Below are 21627 nucleotides of genomic sequence, written 5' to 3'. Positions count from 1 at the left end.
TCTAAACAATTACGAACCAACGCGACTTTCTAATGCATTCCAAAATTTTAACGCAACAAATTTCAGATGTCGCTTGAGCTCATCCAACAACTCGTCACGTGTGTGAAGTTTTTCATCAATTTCTTCAACAAGAGTGGAACCACTTCATACCTTGGTACAAAAGGAGGGGGATGGCCATATAGCGGTTGGAAAAGTGTTGTTCATGTGCTAGCTGTGTTATACCAATACTCTGCTCAAAGAAGGAAGGAATTGTTGGGGTCAAAATCGGTCACGACAGAATCAACAACCGAAGGATCCCAAAAAAGTATTTCTCGTAACAAGGAGTTTCGTATAAATCCTCAAAAATAAATTGAACGACAAAATTCTCAAAATAGAGGAGTCCGATATCTTCGACAAGCAGCCTTGGGGAGACAGACTAAGAAACGAGAAGAAAGCTGAGGTATGTCCCAATGCGTTCCGACCGTTCCGTCCCAGATGTCCTGATGCGTCCTGACGCGTTCCGGCTTCCTCAACAGCACGTCCCGGTGCGTCTCGGCCCACTCTCCATGTGGCGAGCGCGGTCCATCCCGACCAGGCCGTCGTATTAATATCGTGCATTCTCGCCCCATCATCATGGCTCTCTCCGTCAAACCATGACCTTGATGTCCCTTATTTCGTCTCGACTGGAGTTATCCTTGAAATTTTATGACAAAAACCGCGAAAGCTTGTTTTTTTCGTATAAATTCAAATCGATCGTTTAGAACAGTAAAGGTTAACTTGAAACACCAATTTTTTCAGATATATGACTGATTTGAATTCTTTTATAAACCGGCGTCGTACCGAAAGCGATTTATGGAAAGAAATCGTAAACACTTGAGGTAGTAAAACGGCCCAAAGAGGTCTAGAAACATGGCCAAAAAGCCCAATTACGATTTTAGACGAAAATAAGCCCAAACCTACTATGACGGTTTATCTTTTATTTACAGAAAGAGATAAATGTCAAGTTTCGCGGATAAATGTAAAGTTTCGAGGATAAATCTCAAGTTTCTGAAGATAAACTCAACCCAAGGGCATAAAAAGAAGGGGCAAACCGACCTAGAAGGGATATCTAAGGGAGTCTAGGGCAAGCGGCACCGAGAGAGAACTTTTTAGCATCCAGAGCAAATTTAGAGCAATAGGCAACTTTCTGTTTTCATCGAGCTGCGATTCAATTAGGTTTTTGCTAGTCTTATGTTACTAGAACTAGCGAACTCGCCGACAGCTCTTGTGGCCAAGGCTCTTACCTCTTGTATTCGTGCTCACGCAAATTCGGAAGAAGAGATCTTTTCCTCTCTTTTCGCTTTTGATAATATTATACTTAGTCTGTATTTTGTATTCTGATCACTTGACGTTTGGCTCAGCAGAAATCTGGGACTTCTGGGAAAGTTATAGGATCACTTGGCTTTCCTAATTTAAACGGGAATCAACTGTGTGAATTTCGGTTCTCACATGAACTCCACTGCTTCAGTTTATGTTGGATAAAACAACACAAGAATTGCTCGATGCATCTGTTGACCACCTCTATTTAGCCATCAGATTGAGGGTGGTATGCAGAAGACATATGGAGTGTTGTACCTTGTGTCTTCCAAAGTTCTTTCCAGAAGTTACTAATGAAAATCGGATCTCGGTCGTTGAGTATAGAACGTGGTATACCATGAAGCTTGATAATGTTGACGACAAACTTAGCAGCTACCACCAAGGCTGTATATGGGTGTGACAAAGGGATCAAGTGTGCTGATTTGGTTAAAAGATCGACGACAACCATAATCGATGTGTTCCCATGTGACTTAGGTAAACCATCCATAAAGTCCATCGAAACGTCTTCCTAAAGATGTTCCGGATTAGGGAGTGGCTGCAGAAGTCCAGCTGGTGACACTGTTTGTGATTTTGCTCATTGACAAGTGTCACATTGAGCAACATAAGTTGCCACAGATTTATGTATCGAAGGCCAATAAAATTGACGAGATAGGTGTTTGAATGTACGTAAGATACCTGAGTGACCTCTCATTGTGGTATTTTGGTGTTCATGTAAAAGTTGTTGGACCAATGGAGAAGTCGGTGAAATAACAATTCTTTTGTTGTAGCGTACCAGTTCATCCTTCAAGGAATAAGGATGTCCCGGATTTTCTGATGATGCAGCTCAAATGCGCAAGAACAACAGTTGTCCTATTCAAAAATGGCTCTAATAGGGAAACTGTATAGTGAAAGGAGTATCGTCAAAAATAGATCCAATAGGGTAGTTCAGGTGTTGCAGTCACACGTGAAACCTTATAAGACAGGTAAATTGTCGGCTGTAAAATCGTCAGTAATATTTTTTATAGTTTGTAATAACATAGTTATTTAAAGTGAACATTTCGGCTATAGAGCATGCATGTAGAACTTGGCTTTCCGGATCAATATGTTGCTTTCTTGCTATGTTGATCAGTAAAATATGACTTTTGATATATATATTTTTTGCTTACTACACAATTTTATGTTTCTGCCGAATTACACAAAACTCTGCTTTATTTTAGTATAACAGTATATTCATCACACAAGTTCTTTGAAACAACTTGCTCGATATGTAAAACTTTTGTCGATCTAAGAAAAAGTTTTGCCAATATAACTATGTGAGAGCCATGTAATATTTTATTATCGCCACAACAACCGATAAAATCTGGCTGATTGAAAATATATCCCTAAAATCATTCCATCGCTTGATCTGAGAGAATATTTTAATTTTAAAATAAATGAGAAAGACAAGCAGTATCAAAAATTATATTCTGCGTCAAATCCACCAAAAACCTTTACTGCCAAATGTCTTATTATTACGATTGGTTAAACTTTATATTTTAATTTGTACTAAGATCTGCGCCTTGAGATCCAGTGAATATCGAGATGTTGCGCGGCATAAACATTATATATACAAATTATTTTATGTATTATATATTTTTACATATTATAAAATAATAAATATATATTGAATAATTAAAAATCAGTAGCTATTACATATATAATTAAATTGGTTCAAACATATAAATCAATTTTATTATTATATGGTTAATGTGGTTGTTTAATTTATTTTAATAAATAATTTAAAATTAAACATATATGATAGAAGCTACACTAATTTTTATCAAATATTTATTATTCAAAATTATTAATTGTCATATAGAATTTAGCCACATTAGGTAATTCCGTAATTTTTATTTAAAGAAATTATAAAAAAATATTAATAATGAATTTATGGTGGGTTTAATAAAAAATTTATTATATAGTTAGATTGACCAATCTATTTCTCTAATGATTCTACGAATCACCGTAGTGATGACATGTGGATACAAAAAAAATTGTAATGTTTCTCAATTAATATATAGAGTATTTGGTAAACTATGTTTTTTCTGTGCTCTAATATCTCTACGTTAAGAAACTGGAAAAATATAATCCACATCGTTGTATCTTAAAAATATTCGTTTCTCCGTCCAAATGGACTATCTAAATACTATCTGAACTAGATTTTTCACCCGCACGGATTTTATAAATATATAACGGATATCATCGCAAAACTTTAAAATATATTTACATTTTAGTGTTATATATTGTGTAAATCTATAATGTTATTGGTTATATTTCTTATTCGATATTATTAATGTATAATAATTTGTTTTAGATATTTTACTTTATTATTAATTGTTATTATATATTAATATATTTTCAAGTTTGGTAAAATAAATTCATAGTATGAAATAAAAAAATTGAGAATCTCCTTCATTTTTTCTAATTTGTACAGACTGAAATACATTTTAAAATTTTATTTAGTTATACTATAAAACTGATATTTTCTTAGCTTAATTTATATTTCTATGTTATTTATTTTAGTATATTGTGGGATTTTATAAGTAAATACATTATAATAATACTATATTATTAATTATGAAATCAATCGCTGCATTAATTTAAAAATATTTTAAAATTTTTTATTAAGATTTTGTTAGGTTTTTTAACATATTTTGTTATAAGTAAAAATAAAATTTTTATTTACAGTTAAAATTTATTTATTAATATCTATATAATTTATAAGATTTTTAGAAATGTTATATATCAAATAGATTAACTTAAATAGTCAAATAGATGTAATTGATGAAATAGACCTAGTATGATTTTTTACGGTATTTCTTTTAATAAAGAAAATATAGAATATAATTATATATAAAATTTGAAAAATAGCATACACTTTTATTTTATTTTGTTTTATAATAAAATTTTATTTAAATTAATGTATAATAGAATATATCATTAATTACGAAATTAATCAATGGTATTAATTTAAATAAAATATTTTAAATTTTTAGAAAGATTTTGTTAGATTTTTTCTCAACATTTTGTTATAACTAAAAATAAAATTTAAATTTACAGTTAAAATTGGTTTATTATTAATATCTTTATATATCGAATATATTAATATAAATAATTAAATAAATGTAATTAATGAAATGGACCTAATAAAGTTAGTATGACTTTTTTATGGTAGATAAAAATGGTAATTCTCTTTTAATAGAGAAGATGGAAATAGGCTTGATGTTCGTTTAGTGTTAAAATAAATAACATTCAAATAATTACATCAAGATAATTTTTAAAATTTAATTTAGTCTAGAATTAAGATTCATACAGAAGACTCGTCAAAATGAGTTTAATAAGTGCATCTCGTTGGAGATGAACCTACCCAAATAACAAATGATGATTTCACTTTTACTATAATAATTTATATTTAAGTTAAGACACGTTTTTCGCTAAAACCAAGAAACAATTTTTTTTTTGTCAAACCACAAAATATGTTTTTTCGCTAAAACCACGAAATCTCATTTTCCACCAGAACTGTAAAATATATTTTTTCTGTCACAAAACAAAAATATAACAAATTTTCCCGCTAAAACCGTAAAAACACATTTTCCGCCAAAATCGTAAAACACATTTTTGCCAAAAACACAATTTTCGCCAAAACCACAAAAACATATTTTTCCGCCAAAACCACAAAAAATGCATTTTTTCCGCCAAAACGTCAAAATGCATTTTTTTGCCAAAACTACCAAAACGGGGTTTTCCCTCAAAATCACAAAACACATTTTCTCGCAAAAACCACAAAACACATTTCTCGCCAAAACCACAAAAACGTGTTTTCCGCCAAAGCCACAAAACACATTTTCCGCCAAAACGACAAAATGCATTTTTCTGCCAAAACCGTAATACATGTTTTTCTACCAAAAGCACATTTTAAACGTACTTTCTCGTCAAAACCTCAAAACACATATTTTTTTTTTGCAAAACTGCAAAAATGTTTTTTTTTTTGCTAAAATTGCAAAATTCATTTTTCCATTAACACCAAAAAATTATCATTTTCGCTAAAACTAGAAAATTGTATTTTCCACCATAACCGTATTCTAAAATAATTAATAAAAATTAATATAATTAAATAAATATAAAATCTGATTAAATCAATTTAAAAGTATATAAGTTATTGAGAAATTCTCTAGGATAGATCTAAAATTTTTTTTGTCACAAATATAGACCTTAAAAATAAAAATGACAAAAATAGACTTAAATGTTTTATTAAAAGAAGTAAATATACACTTATACTCGTAAAGTTAATTAATCTAAACATTAAGGTTTAAAGTTAATGGGCATGGTTTAAGGTTTATGGTTTAGGGTTTAGAGTTGATGAGTGGAGTTTTGGGGACGGGATTTCAAATTTTTAAAAATTAAAAAAAATTAAATTTTATCATTTTAGTTTTTGATGTGTATTTTGTGACAAAAACTAAAAAAAAAAAGTTTATTCTAAAGAATTGAGCTAGATTATTTGTTTACTAACCTCGTCATGAATAACACAAATAGAAATTCAAATGAATGAAGAAACTAACAGTTCGGTATGGATAATTTAATTGGATCATTTGATTAGATCATTTAAATGGATCTGGAAGAAGTTGATAGATGGACAAATGGACGGCACCCTTTTTGTTGTTGTTTTTTTAAAGCTCACGTCTCACCCAATTACTTGCTCCGTCAATTTGGGATTTAACTTCCGCTTTTGCCATCTTCGTAAGCTCTCTTCCTTTTCTATTGCTCGCTCAGACCTGAGAATAACTGATTGTGTTGCTTTGATTGGGTATATTCTATTTGATTGTTTCCAGTTTCATACTTTGATCCGGTTTCCCTCCAAAGGGATTTGAAGCAAATGGTGTTTTATTACTGGAATGTCTTTCTTTGCAGTCATTAGAGATTATATATGAGTTTTGACTTTGTTGCAGTTGCAAAGCTTGGAGTCGAAGATTTGTAAGCCATGGATTCTGCTGGAGTTGACTCAGCTACTGAGGAAGAGTATGCTACACAGTCAAAGTTACTTAAAGACTTCATGAGTATTCCCAGCATTGACAAAGCTTGGATTTTCAACTCTTGTTCTGGTAATTAATTACTTTTATATCTCCAACTTGGGAGCTTTGGAGTTGTAATAAAAAGTCTTTTATCTAAAGATCTGCAAAATGTTTTTATAATGCAGGCCCCCAAGCAATGGTTGCCATGAGTCAAGCAAACCTTTTGGCTAACAAAAGGAGGAAGTTTATGTTATCTGGTCATATCTCAAAAGAAAGCAACCAACCTGTAAACTTTCACTGGGCGCCGTTTCCCACCGAGATGACTGGCGCATCGGCTTTTGTCCCGTCTCCATCTGGTCTGAAGCTCCTTGTGATCCGTAATCCTCCAGAGAAGGAATCTCCTACAAAGTTTGAGATATGGAGTTCGTCTCAGCTAGAGAAGGAGTTTCATATTCCACAGAAAGTTCATGGCTCTGTATACGTTGACGGATGGTACTACCACACTTTGTTTTGAAAGACATGTTTGTTCTTGGAGAGATGTAGGACAATTCAGCAGGGCTTGTGTGGGTATGAATTGATGCAGGTTTGAAGGGATCTCTTGGAACTCAGATGAGACTCTTGTTGCTTATGTCGCTGAGGAACCATCTCGCACCAAGCCTACATTTGACCATCTAGGTTGTTACAAGAAAAATAATTCTTTGGACAAAATGGATATTGGTAGCTGGGAAGGTCAAGGAGATTGGGAAGAGGAATGGGGAGAAGCATATGCCGGAAAAAAGCAGCCTGCCCTCTTTGTTATCAACGTTGAAAGGTAAATGTTGTCTTTTTACCGATTGTTCTTTACATCTTTTGATCATTGTCTCTGTTTTTCTGTTAACAGTGGAGAGGTTGAGCATATCAAAGGAGTTCCAAGATCGATAAGTGTTGGACAGGTTGTTTGGAGTCCAAACAGTAAAGATTCAGCTCAGTATTTAGTTTTTGTGGGATGGTTAGGAGATAAAAGAAAGCTTGGTATTAAGTACTGCTCCAACAGACCATGTGCCATATACGCAGTTAGACTCAAAGAACCAAAGTGAGTGTTTTGCTTCTATAACTCACAAGAAGACAACTTGCATTATTTATAGTTTGTCTTTACCTGTGTGTTCCAGAGATGATGCTAACGAAGCATTCCCTCTTCATAATTTGACTAAGAGCATAAGCAGCGGTTATTCCCCACGGTTCAGGTTTTACATCTTTATGAAACTCTTTCCTCGTCTTTTGAAATTATGTGTTTACTAAAAGCATGTGTTCTCCTCCTTCTTACTCTGTTTATAACCGAGCCATCTTAATACATGTTAGCAGTGCTGATGTGCAATGTTCCTTTTTTTCTTCTCTTTACAGCAAAGATGGAAAGTTTCTTGTGTTTTTATCCGCAAAGACAGCTGCTGATATCGGGGCCCATTGGGTAGCCGAGTCACTTCACAAGATTAAATGGCCAAGTGATGGGAAACTTACTGGGTCAATAGATATTGTTGATGTGGTAAGAGTATAAGGACTTTGTGTCTCGCTTCCTTCAAACTTTCTTCTATTTGTTTCTTAGAAACTTACACATCTCTCTACACAAAAAAAAAAGTACATGTCTTCAAAATGGTAATCAAACTAAAAATCTCATACTAATATATATCTTTTAATTGCAGGTTCAAGTTGTGAACTGTCCTGACGATGGTTCTTTCCCTGGGCTCTATGGCACCGACCTTCTGAGTGATCCGTGGCTGTCGGATGGACATACTATTATCTTGTCTTCTTACTGGCGCAGTTTTAGAGTAATACTCAGCCTAAATTTACAAAGGTAACTGATGAATACAGTACTATTCATCTTCTTCTGCTGCGCTGTACTTATGATTAAATATTTAATCTTGGGGAATTACAGTGGTGAACTGTCAAGAGTCAGCCCTAATGATTCAGATTATTCATGGAGCATTCTTGCGCTAAATGGTGACGATATAGTTGCCGGTAAAATCTTTGAGCAAGCTCTTATCTCAGTTACTAACTGTGACCATGTCACATTGAACTTAAACACACACCAGGCTTGAAGAACCACTGTATATTCTTTTTTGAGTAGTGTCTAGCAGTCCAGTGAGTGTTCCTGAAATTAAGTATGGAAAGAAAGTTCTTGATCCAGCTGGGAAGCCTTCATGGCAGTGGTCAAATATCCAAAAACCAATATTTAAATGCTCTGACAAGGTAAAAATCATAGTATTTGCCAAATCCTCTTGATGGGAAATGATGTTAAACTTTTCTGTATTCATTATCTACTGCCGCAGGTCACCTTAGGGCTTTCATTTCTTCAATTTAAAATTATAAAAGTTCCAGTCAGTAATGTTTCTGAATGTCTTACCGAAGGTACTTCAACACTTCTCTTGCTTATACAAAAAAATGATCATTTAAAGTTGATAAAATTTCTGATTTTATATCCATATGATCAACAAATTGCAGGAGCTAAAAGGCCTATTGAAGCTATATATGTATCGTCTTCAAAGCCTAAGGAGAATGGGAAATGTGATCCATTAGTTGTTGTTATCCATGGAGGCCCCCATTCAGTTGCAACATGCAGCTTCTCCAAAACTTTGGCTTATCTCTCCTCAATTGGATACAGTCTCCTGAATGTTAATTACAGGTTCACATACAGCTCCATTTTCCACTACTTCATCGAGAACCTTTATGGAGTTTTTAACTTGAGCTATTTGAACTAAAGGGGCTCGTTGGGATTTGGGAAAGAAGCTTTGCAGAGTCTATCTGGAAACGTTGGATCACAGGTGTTTTATCATATACGCGTCTCTAGTGTCATTCCTTCTCCTCCTGACTTGCAATCTTCTTAATCTGTTAGCTTCTCTGGTACAGGACGTGAACGATGTGCTCTCTGCTGTAGATCATGCCATCGAAATGGGACTTGCAGACCCGTCTAGAATAACCGTGCTAGGTGGCTCTCATGGTGGGTTTCTGGCCACACACTTGATTGGCCAGGTAATGTAGCTCACTCACCTCTGAAGTGATGGCACTGGAATATAAATCGTCATCATACTTATACCAAAAGTTTTGCTATAGGCGCCTGATAAATTTGTGGCAGCAGCTGCGAGGAATCCTGTATGCAACATTGCATCATTGGTTGGGATTACAGATACACCTGATTGGGGTTTCTTTCATGCCTATGGTGACAAGAAACACTATACAGAAGCCCCCTCACCTGAAGATATGTCTCGGTTTCATCAAGTGTCTCCTATTTCACACATCTCAAAGGTCAAAACCACACCCACTTCCTATGAGTTTGAAGACATTTAATGATTCTTCTTTTGTATTTTTCACTTTCTGTAGGTGAAAACACCAACTTTGTTTATCTTGGGAGCAATGGATCTTCGTGTTCCCATTTCAAATGGACTTCAAGTAAGATCACTCTGCAACGTGTTTAAGTTTGTAGATCCAAACTCATTGTTGTTTAATTCAAATATTCTTTGATTTGTATTAGTACATGAGGGCGTTAAAGGAGAAAGGAGTTGAGGTTAAAGTTCTTGTCTTTCCTAATGACAATCATCCTCTTGACAGGTAAAAAAAAAAAGCTGCCATTTTTCTAATTGTTCATCATAGCTAAAGAAGGCATCTCTGTGAGAAAGTTTTGAGTTTTGAAAGCATGATTTGCATCTTGTGATTGTTTATTATGCAGACCGCAGACGGATTATGAAAGCTTTCTCAACACTGCTGTCTGGTTCAACAAGTACTGCAAGCTGTGAACACATGAGTTTGTTTTCGTATTAAGTAATTTTTCAGTAAAAGGTCTGATCCTCTGAGTTTATGTAGCCTGGCTTGCATAATCTCTCTTTCTTCTTCCACATTTATCAATAAAGGAACTATTTCAGACTATTTCGGTTTTGGGTTTTTGTATTTTTTTGGTAAACATCTGAAGACTTTTTAGCGAATATTTGCCTTTTTTTTTTTTTTTTTGCAGTTTACATAGAGAGAATTTAGTAGCAGAAAAATAAAAAGTCAAAATAAATGCAAAACGCTGCCGAAGACAAAAGAAAGACAAATGACTTCACTACAAATACTAATCTCCAAACATCGATAACGATGAACCGTTCACAAGAGTCGCGATGCTGAGGCAATCTTGGTAGCCCCGCGAGCTAAGGAAAAAGCCCGGAAACAATTTATCCACTACAACCGCTTCTTTGAAGTCCTAACACGGCTTAACACATAAAACGGCAAAAATCACACTTTAGAAACCATTTTTTTTTTTTTTTTCACTTTAGAAACCATGAATGTTATCTAGGCCCAGATAAACTGAAGACTACGAGTGAAGGCTTAGTCAAGTGCCTTGACTTTGCCAATTTAGAGGGATTAATATCTTTTCCGGTTAACCTGAATCGCTTTGTTCATTTGGATGATGTGTCTCTCTCTCTCTCTCTCTTTGTATTGCTGGTTTCTTCTGATTTGGGAGTTCGTAACTATTTGCCTCTTTGAAGGTTTAGCTGTTTAGGGAAAAGTTTTTGAATTGGTTGATTAAGCATATCTATTGTTAAATCCATTGAAGTTTATTCATTGGTTTTATTCCGGTGAACCAACTATGATTGCATTCAAGATAATAGTCAGGTTTTCTTGGCTATAGCATGGTTTTGGGAGAAGGAGCAAAAGCTTCGATAGTTTCTCAGTTGAAAGTTCTATGATCTCTTCGAAAGATTTCCTCCACCAGCCATGTAGCTTGGTGACGTCGCTCTCTTCCCTCCAATTCTCTCAGCACAGATGTATATCAATGTGTTTAGGCTATTTCCCTTGTTTTAGTTACTCAACAATGCTTGCAACAAAGACGCGACTTCCAATTCAAACTTTAGAGCAAGGGTATTTTCAGATCATATCATAAATTCTTTTTAGACAATTTAACTTGCATGGTGTTTTGGCAAATCGAAAACGCAAGGAAAAAAAAAACATTATGAAAGCTAGGCCTGGGCGTTCGGGTACCCGTGACATTCAGATCGGGTTTTTCGGATTTTCGGGTTTTCGGGTTTACGCTCCTAGGTCCCCTACCAAAATTTTATTAGTACGGGTCGGGTTCGGATAATAACACTTCGGGTTCGGTTCAAAATTGTATTGCGTCCTAAAACCCATAAAGTAATCATATATCGTACGGATTCGGATTATATCGGTTCGGTTCGGATATAACCGAAGTAAAAAACAATTTTTTTGAAGCAAAACATAAAGAAAAACATCTAAATTAAATAAAAATTAATCTGTCACACATAAAATTGATAAAATAACAAAAAATATTAAATCAGGCATGAAAACAAACATAATTTGTAAACAATATGTATTGTCTTATAGAGAGTAGACTTTTTATTTCAATGAACAAATTATAAAATACTTATTTATAACTAATTGTGTACTTAAAGCTTTTATTAAAATTTTAATATTTATTATTATATATAACCACAAATATTGAATTTAATAATTGAAATACTTATATATATTTCAAAATATTTATATTGACTATTACTTTCAGATTTTTCGGGTTACTTGTTTGGGTTCGGTTAATAACACTTCGGGTTCAGATATTTTTTGTACCACCCTACAAGATCCGTTCGGGTATTTTTACATTTCAGGTCGGATAACGGATCGGGTTTTTCGGTTTGGGTTCGATTCGAATTTCGGGTTCCGGATTTTATGCCCATGCCTAATGAAAACTGAGGACACAACTCATTTAATAAAATAAAAGGTGCTTTCGACAAACGTAACATTTACCCGGTATCGACAAAACCGATCAAACCTTAGTAATAACACGTACTGGTTTAAAATTTTAGGCAGCCAAATCTCTATATAATAGCAAATCCACAATCTGTTTCAACAAAGTTATCATTTTTATAGGAAAATAAAAGTAAAGCTAGATGATAACCCGCGCGCATGCGTGAAGTGAGTTTTTATAATAATGTTTGTTTATGAAATGATTTTAACATTTTGCAACACTATAATCTTTATCGATTATAAAATGATGAATACAAATGTTGGTCTCTTAAATATAATATCGTTGTTAAAGAGTTAACGAATTACATTTCATTTTAATTATTTTGAAGACTTCATATGCACAAAAGGAAATTAAGTTTTGCGGTTGACACAAATCACCAAAACCAAATAGGTAACATCGATTGTATAATGACGAAAGGGGGTTAGGTTTTCTGCTCTCAATTTGTTTACTATTGACTCTCCATAAGTGATTTCATTTTCTACCTTTATAGAATTGTGTTTTCGTTCTCGTCTTTGTTTCATTGATATGAGTTAAGTTTTTTTTTTAACTTATTTTATGAATTCAGTGAATTACATAAGTGTCAAAACTAAAAAAATGGACATCTGTAAAAATTAGTTTCACTCCATATACATATCTAAGAATCAAAATTTTGAAAAAAAATCACCATCGAACTATATTAACAGATTAATGTTCAAATCTAATATATCAAGTTGTTATAGAATATAAGTGCAGACTTGAAATATAAATATTTCTCTAGTATATATTCACCAGCTCGGTCTAAATATCATCTAATTAGAACAATGAAACAAATTACTTATTTCACCAGTTCGGGCAATATCTGAATCCGAACGGGTAATATTCGAACCTGAATGGATATCCGAAGATAACCAAACATAAGTATACTTAACTCTATATTTCTAGTTTATTTCTCTCATTTTATTCAAAATATTTATATTAATGATTCTTATTGCTCAAAGTTTGATAATATTAATATAATTATGAACAAAATCAATTGCTACTCACTTAAAATACACACCAAGTTCTTGTTTGCATTAATAAAAGTTGCATCTAAAATTTCAAAACAACAACTAAATTAGTGTCTTTCTATTTTTAAAGTTTTATCTCCAAACCTATTAATAGTTTAATCTCTTAAAAATTATAAAAAAACAGTTAAGTTAAAATTTATTTTAAATACAAAAAACTTAAACAATGAATAATTTATTTATTTTTTCTTCAAATTTTAAATATCCGAACCTGACCCAAAATATCCGAACCCGAACTTAAAATACTCGAACCCGACTCGAAGTGTAGAAATACCCGAACGAGTTCTATACCTTTATACTGAAATATACGATACAAACCCGAATGTGTATCTGAATGCCCACTCCTATGATATATGATCATTTGTATCTTGTTTGAACAAAAAAAAAGTTAAACCATTGATCACAGATTTTTTAATGTGCGACTTTTACCATTTTTAGTAATTATAGCCGTTTTTAAAAATTCAAAATGTAACATATAAGAAAAAATCTAATTGTTTTTATTATATGATTAATGTGATTGTTTAATTTCTTTTAATAGTATAAAATTAAACAAAAAAGAGAGATGTTAGAATTTTTCTTAGAAAATATGTATTATTCGTAATCATTAATTGTCATATATATGTTAACCATATTAGGTAATTCCGTAGCTTTTATTTAAGGAAAGACAAAATATTCTTTTGTACACTATTAATTAATTTGATAGTTAGTTTAATAAAAAACATACTATATGTTTATATGGACCAACTTATTTTTCTAACAATTCTAAGAATCATTCTCGTGATGAATGTGGCTACGAAAACATGTTGTAATGCTCCAGGATTAATATACAGGGGATTGCACGGTTGAGATTGTTGGAATTATGCAGTCTAATAGATAAAATTTAGTTTCATTTAGCATATGACGTCACCAATATTAATGCAAACGACATCTCTTTTATTTCTTTTTCAGTCCTCACTTCTAAGAGACACAATCTTTCAAACTAGAATTGTTTTGGCAAATCTATATATTGCTTCTCCCATTAAATCATCATTGTTCTTATTTCTATTGTCTTATCATTTTTTCTTCAAATGTCTCTAGCTATGTGGTTTCTTTTCATTATGAAATACCCCTTATCCAATTTCACCACATGTTCAAAATGCGGCGTCTTAAACCAAGAAAGCGGTGGATAATCGTGTACGGTAGGTGATCGTGGCGAAATGGTGGTGATCAGCTTGGCAAGGCGGTGAACCGTGTAGTAAGTCGCCGTCTAATTTTGTAAACAACGAGTTGAACAAATTAGAAAAGCTTGCAAATTTCAAAATTTTAAGTTCGAAATCGCAGTTATTATCATAGGTATGCTATATGTATGGGTAAAACCAGAATAAATCATGTAAAATAGCAAAATTGAAGGGGAAAAATGAAGAACAGCGGAAACTAGGTCAGTGCGCAGAAGTTAATGTAGAAGACGAGGGCAGAATCATCTTTTCAAATTCATTAAAAAAAAGACAAAAAATGTTTCTCCTACCCTTGAACCTGGAAACTTGATGATATAATATAGAGCTCAGACCTTCATCCCATTCAATATCAGTACGCTTATGTCGCATGTGTAACATATATCTATTATTTTAGTATTTTTGGATAAAACAAGCAAAAAACCCCGCTTAATTCATGCGTAAAAGCAAGAAACTTTCGGTTGAGTTTCCCGTAAAGGTTAGAACCCCACAATTACATACACATATATAATATATATATACACATACATGCATTTTAAGAACCTAGGAGCAGGAAACCTCCAATGAAGTTGCTCTAATATCCAAAATTTTATAATTCCCGCGTAATATCCAATTTTTTTATTCAGCGCTACACCTGATCAAGCTTATGCGTACACCTAAGCAATCCCCAATATGTGACCCTAAGTATTTGTTTCTCAGTGCTGATCTGCATGTGTACTTTCCAATGCTCTCGATTTTTTTTTCTTAAAATTCTTCTCAGATAAATTTCATTCTTTTGGAGATAGCAAACCCAACTTCTACTTTCGCTGATGTCATCACTTTTATAGGAAAAACAATTTATAATCCAATGGGGAAAAATTCTCAAACTAAGTATTTAGTACAAAAATTCTCAGACTAATTTTATTTAATGGATTAAACCATTTATCTACAGTGCTGGTCAAAATTACCAATACTACCGGTAAATCTTTAGTTTAGGGGTTTTTACACTAACTAAACCTAGTTGAGGGGTTCTACCATTAATGATTTAAGAAATCCAAAAAGAAATTCAAACTATAATAAAATTAATTTTAAAATTAGAATTTTAAATATTTTCTGTAAATATATGAGTTTGATTTGTTTTAAAACCAACATTATATATCTATAAATTGAAAATGTAAAAAACCAAAAAAATATAATAAAAATTATCAAAACAGAGGATTACATCCAAAAAGAACTTTAATCCCAAAGGATGGAATTGAAGCTAACCTTAACTGAAGGAGCAGTGCCAACCATATAGGTTTTGCCTTCATCTCAAAAGTTGCGAAATAGATTCGTGGTATTTTCCCAATATTCAGTAATCGGATAATCCTTTGCGTGATCGAAAATATTTTGACAATTTAAGTTACGAATCTTTGGATAATGTTATTATACTTTTATATTTTTACATATTTTTTATTTATGGATTTTTAGGACTTTAATGCTAAATACATAATTTTTATTATATTTCCGGTTTTTTTAAATTTAAATTTATACACATATAGTGTTGATTTTAAAACAAATCATACTCATCTATTTGAATAAAATTTTAAAATGCTAATTTTGAAAATTTAAGTTACTAATTTTAGATAAGTTATAATATTTTTATATTTTTTTCATATTTTGGATTTTTAGATCTTCAATGGTAAATACATAATTTTTATTATATTTCTGGTTTTTTACATTTTCAATTTATACATATATAGTGTTGATTTTAAAACAATATTTAATGGTAAAACTCTCAACTATGTTTAATAAATGTAAAAACTCCCTAAACTAAAGATTTAACTATAGTGGTGTTATTTTTGACTGACACTGCAGACATAGGCTTTAATTCTTAAAATAAAATTAGTTTGGAGTTTTTTCCATTAAATATTTAGTTTGGAAGTTTTTATCCAAAACAATCTTAGTTAAGGAATTTTAACTTTAAAAATCACAATACTAAAAGATCAATATGATGAGATTCTAGCCTGTCCACGTCACTAAAAATAATCATCCAATCAGCTCATTTCGTTTGGACACGTTTTTCTTTTATTTATAGTGGGCTAACGTGTGGGCTTTATTTGCTTCACGTCTGGGCTTCAGTTTAAGTGACTAAGTTACTTATCGATTCAATTTCTCTCAGTATGTGCTTTTAAGTTCATCTTCCCCACCAACTCCTCAATCAATAAAGCTCTTCCTCTCAATATTGCATTCCGATCTCTGTAGGTAATATTGCGAAGTGAACATGCCGTAGTAAAGCGGCTGCAAAGGTTCTTTTTCATGTAATCATGGCCTTTCAATTATTCATTTTTTTTTTTCCTGATCAGTAACTTTTTTTGAAAACCCTAGCCGTCAAAGTAGCCTTCTATTAAATAGCCCATCTCTTTTTTTTAAGCAGAATGTTCGTAGCCCTAAACTCCCACTCCTCCAATTCACCATCTCTGTTTCTAAACTCTGCAATTCTCTCTGTAGTTATTTCACCCCGCTCTTGCTCATTCAATTATGATCTTTACTCCTATCTTCATTAGAATTTCCTTCCACCTTCCTTTGTTTCTCCTCTTATATAAACCCCTTGATGATAAAACGGGTCCGTTAACTATTGTTATCCGAGCCGAGTTATCTAAAATACGAACCCTCGACTCTAGATTCATAACCACAAGACGATTTGTTGTTCTCTACCTCTGAAAGTCAGGTATAATTTTTTTTTTTTTTTTTTTTTTTTTTTTTTTTTTTTTTTTTTTTGGTAACTCTGGTATCTGTGCAGCCACATTCCCAACTATGCCCGTAGGGGGTCCAGCGCCCCAACGGAAGAGATGTTAAATCCGCTGTGGCCGGAGCTCGAAGTCGTGACGGCGGGGCACCTCAGCCGAGGTTCCTTTACCACGAGGCCCGGTTAGGTATTATTTTATTATTTATACTCCAGCACTCAATCTCTTTGTTTCCGATTTACCATGGAATTGTACGCCTGATTATCCAATTGTACAATTTTTCGTTTCACTGAATTGGAGGTGAGAAAGTTATAAAGTAAGATGAGCAAGAAATAAAAGAGTAAAAAAAGAAAGATTGTGGATGCGCAGTTGTATGAGAATAATTTCAGTAGAGGAGGAAGCTATATGGAGAGGAGCAAGCAAGAAGCTTCACTCGAGAAATTAAATTCATCTTACTGTCAGCAGAAAGAATAAGTCTGATAAGAAGAAAGAAGGTGATGATGAGATCAACAGCAGATTGAGTTTGGGAACACTTTCCTTCCAGCCTAACTTCCTGTTTCCGGTTTAGGTAATGTAAATCTTTGCTCGATTTGATTTAATATGTGGTGATGTCCTATTTTGTTGCATATGGCGACATCATCTTATTGCTTTCATCTTCTCCTCTTGAAGAATATCATTTTTTTTGTCAGATTGATTTAGCTTAGAATCATTATTTTGTTTCCTCATGTAGTCGTATAATGATTTGTATTCTCTATTTTCGTTACATGTAATATTAAATTTCAATTTTTCAGGCATAAAGTTAAATTCAATAAACATTGGTGATTCTTTCTGAATCTCCAAAAATTTCATAAAATCTCCAAAAATTTCATAATTTTCTCAGCAGATTCTTGAAAATGATCCCTAAGTCTCAGATCTGCGATGGCTACTTCATGAAATCAATTGAAGGAGACATGCTGGATTATCTTTAAACAATAAAGCATCTTTAAACCCTTTTGTTTTTCCATTTTTCATATTTTTGTATTCAGCCAATATTATACCAAAAGGCTGGAAAATACGTCTCACTTATTTCAGGTACGAACCTTCAAGTTGGGAGGTATGTAGATATAACAGATTTGTGGCGCATTCAACAATTAAAATCTCTTTGTAATTTGTAGTTGTTGTTGCAAAAGAGTAACTAAACACGATCAAGTTTATTCTACAAGGATACATGCCAAAACCAGGTACATTCCTTCCTTTTCATTTATGAAGCAATCTTTGTGCCGGGAACGATCTTGCCAAGCTCGAGATTTCCATTTTTCTTCATCTTTGACCACTGAAGATGCGGTTAGCTACTGTCGCTTTGAAGCTGTGGGTTATGACTTCAACACTATCCAGCTGAATCAGCTGGTGAGAAGGCTTCTCTCTTGCTTTGATTCCAACAAATTCTCTGTAGAGTGTCGCTGTGAGCGTGTACAAGCCGGAAATTAGTGTATACTTGGAAGATTATGGGTTTAGAGAGAGGACATTTGAGTCTCTAGGAGAAGAGGGTAGACCAGTGATGTATCATACGTTTGAAAAGCTTGGCAAGTAGTGTGTGTCGCCTAGATCCACCTTGGAGTAGGACTGGAGCAGGCTGAGCAGCAATAACAAAGGGACACGAGGGAATCTAGCAGAATTTTATCTAAACTATTTTTGATCTTTTTGTTTTTGCATTTCTTAAAGTAGTGAATAATGATTTCTGAAGTTAAGGTATTCCGTTCACAAGCATGTGTGTTGTACAATTTCACTTTAATACAGTATATGGAATACTATGATGATTTACAGCTTTTTACATTACCTTTTTGTGTCTTTCCTTTGGTCGTCGAGGATTGAATGAAAAAAAAGACAAAATACTTGGATCATACTGCAGCAATATCAATCTTGAAGTTTAGAATCTGCGCGTATCATACAAACTTGAGTTCCTTATTAAGACATGTTCTTCTTGCTGGTTGTCATCATCTTCAAAGTCATTAGCTTCTTATCATTTGTACAAACTGGATTATCAAATATCTTACCTCAACTCATATCTAACTAAATAAAATTTTAAACTGTGTAGTGTACTTAGGATATAGAAATTTGAATATTAATCATATTGATCAATAATATTACTTATAAAATATAGAAGAAATATACATGTTTAACCATTAGCTAGTATGAATTCTTCTATTAATAAATTCAGAAATAATTGTTTATGGACTTGGTTGTTATGTTTGGCTTAACAACAATGTGAACATAGGATTACTAACCAAAAAATTAAAATAGAAGCGTTGATTTTTTTTGTCGGCAAATAGAAGCGTTGATTAGTTTTACCCTTTTTCTATTGGTATTATTACAAAAAAAAACATATTAGGTTTATGTAAAATTCAAATATATCTTCTCTAAAACAAGTTAAACTTCCTAAACTCTCACTAAAGAGAAAATATTATGAGAAAAAAAAAAGAGTACAAGTCAGAATTTCACTATTTTCAAAAGAAAAAAATTAAAAAAAAGAAAATTTCCAAAAAACAATTAAAAGTATTTAAATTTACATTAGTTAACCATAAATTCTTATATTTTGTGATATACGACAAAATTACATACACTAACTTTCAAAAATAATTATGTCAAAATAAAGTTAAAATCAATTTCTCAAAACCAAAAAGGTTTAAAATCAGTTTAAAATGACTAAAAAGGACACAGAAGAAATTAACTAAATATCTAGGTTAAGTTTTTGAAAATTAACACATAATATTTTAATTAAATATTAAAATATAATAAATTTTAAATACATGAAGAAAAACATTTATGTCAATATAAAATAGAAATAATCTTAAATATGTTTTAATCACAAAATTATAAGATAAACATTTATGAATTTAATAAATTGTTTAGAGCTGCTTTTGATTCTCAGTAAATCGCATTTACATTTTCTTAATTGTTACCTTCAATCTATCAATATACCATTAGATTTTTCCATCGTTATTTATAAGAATTTAGGTTAAACCATCATCAATTAATGCATTGAGAATTTTTTACAATTTTTAGAAAAAATCTAAATTACATCTTCCTATTCCAACACCTTCGTAAGCTTAAGAATAGTGGAAATAAGTTTCTATTGTAATATACAAACAATATTCCAAGGTTATAATTTTTTAAAATTTACCGATGACTAATATATCTGCATATGTGTAATGCAATCTATCCAAAGTACTTTTATGTAGTAACTAAATATGGAATTGGTTCATCCTGAAATCCACTACATATTTCACATTTTTATAACAAATAATTATTTACAAAAAAATAAATACCAGAAAAGGTTATTGAAAATAAATTATGGCTTCAAAACTTAAAGAATTACTGAATCATTTTATTGGTCATCAAAATTTACAGATTTAAGTATTTAAAATTATTAAATATTTATAAAATTATATATTTATATGAAATAAAGGTTATTTACCTATATTTCAAAAAATAATTTAAAATCAATCAGATGATCTATAAAAAATATATAATATACATAAAATAATAGAAAACATTTTTATTTTATTAAATGTAGACTATTATAAATTTTAAGATTTAAACATGATTACTAAAAGATTAATAGAAACATTTAATATGTTAACATAAATTAATGATATTTTCAGCAAATAAAATATTTCGAAACAAATAAATGATATAATATTTTGAAAACATACTTAATTTTTTTTAAAAAAAATCTAAGGTTTAAGTTATATTTAACTTTAATATTATATAATGTTTATAGACAAACAGTACGCGCGGTAAAATCTCTAGTCCTTCTTAATAAATCATAAAGTAGCAACGTCAGAACACCCGTTTGTTTATCATTTATGTCGACAACAATTAGTAATGAAGAATTTTAATTACTCATTGTTCTTATGTTTCAGATCTTTTTACAGTTTATTATATAACTGACTAGGGCCAGCCCGCCCTACGGGCGGGATAAAAATTAACAAATAATTAAAGTAGTACTTAGAGTATTATTCAATATAAACTGTTATTATTTAAAAGTATACATATTACTTAATTTTGTACATGTTATTGTATTTGAAAACTAAATAAACCATGTTATTTAAAAATTAGTTATGATTTTTTTTAAAAAGATAAATATACTTGTTATTTTTTATAATATGGTTTTTTTTTTCATGTTAAAAGGTTTAAGATGATTTTATTTTGTTAAGTAATCTATATTTTAGTTATATACGAAGAATTGGACGTGGTATTACATCATTTCTTGTGATTTTACAGCATTATATATAAAGAATTTGTTGATCAAAAAAAAATATATAAAGAATTTTTTCATGTTAAAAGGGGATATGTTTCTTTCCACCAGCGCTTTTTCTGTGGTTTTTCTCTTGTATCAACCATATTGATCATGCTTTATTTTTCTCTCATCGTGACATCCACCTTTCTTTCCGGAATACATGCAAACCTTCTGAGTTCATGGTCTCGACTGACTTTATTAATTTACCAAAAAATATGACAACAGGCAAGCAATAAAATATTATTATCAGTTTAGTGGCCATA

At 31.7% G+C, this 21627-nt stretch overlaps 1 protein-coding gene across 2 annotated transcripts; it reads left to right on the top strand.

Annotated features, from left to right (window-relative positions):
* The first annotated feature begins 5884 nt into the window (after nt 1-5884).
* Nucleotides 5885-10314, top strand: LOC106349067 (acylamino-acid-releasing enzyme). 2 transcript variants are annotated; one of them, XM_013788962.3, is made up of 18 exons: nt 5885-6090; nt 6300-6452; nt 6548-6854; nt 6946-7173; nt 7243-7434; nt 7511-7585; nt 7743-7881; nt 8039-8190; nt 8272-8354; nt 8464-8585; nt 8666-8744; nt 8838-9018; nt 9097-9157; nt 9243-9365; nt 9447-9638; nt 9714-9782; nt 9865-9941; nt 10060-10314. In XM_013788962.3, exons 2-18 carry the CDS (start codon nt 6332-6334, stop codon nt 10124-10126), a joined length of 2268 nt encoding a protein of 755 aa, XP_013644416.2. In that variant the 5' UTR covers nt 5885-6090; nt 6300-6331; the 3' UTR covers nt 10127-10314. The 2 variants fall into 2 exon arrangements, with proteins under 2 accessions (XP_013644416.2, XP_013644417.2); XM_013788963.3 differs by having other exon boundaries at nt 6061-6157.
* Nucleotides 10315-21627: the final 11313 nt, after the last annotated feature.

This window comes from Brassica napus, chromosome C1 (assembly GCF_020379485.1).
Source record: "Brassica napus cultivar Da-Ae chromosome C1, Da-Ae, whole genome shotgun sequence".
Classification (NCBI taxonomy): domain Eukaryota; kingdom Viridiplantae; phylum Streptophyta; class Magnoliopsida; order Brassicales; family Brassicaceae; genus Brassica; species Brassica napus.
The sequence above is the reverse complement of the archived record's forward strand: the minus strand, read 5'-3'. Positions and strand labels throughout refer to the sequence as shown.

What these genes read in the sequence shown, in the direction of transcription:
- LOC106349067 (XM_013788962.3), top strand. Translation starts at nt 6,332, where the DNA reads ATGGATTCTGCTGGAGTTGACTCAGCTACTGAGGAAGAGTATGCTACA. An exon ending in TTTGTTATCAACGTTGAAAG is followed by an intron (nt 7,174 to 7,242) that starts GTAAATGTTGTC and finishes TTCTGTTAACAG; the next exon opens with TGGAGAGGTTGAGCATATCA. An exon ending in CTATTTCACACATCTCAAAG is followed by an intron (nt 9,639 to 9,713) that starts GTCAAAACCACA and finishes CACTTTCTGTAG; the next exon opens with GTGAAAACACCAACTTTGTT.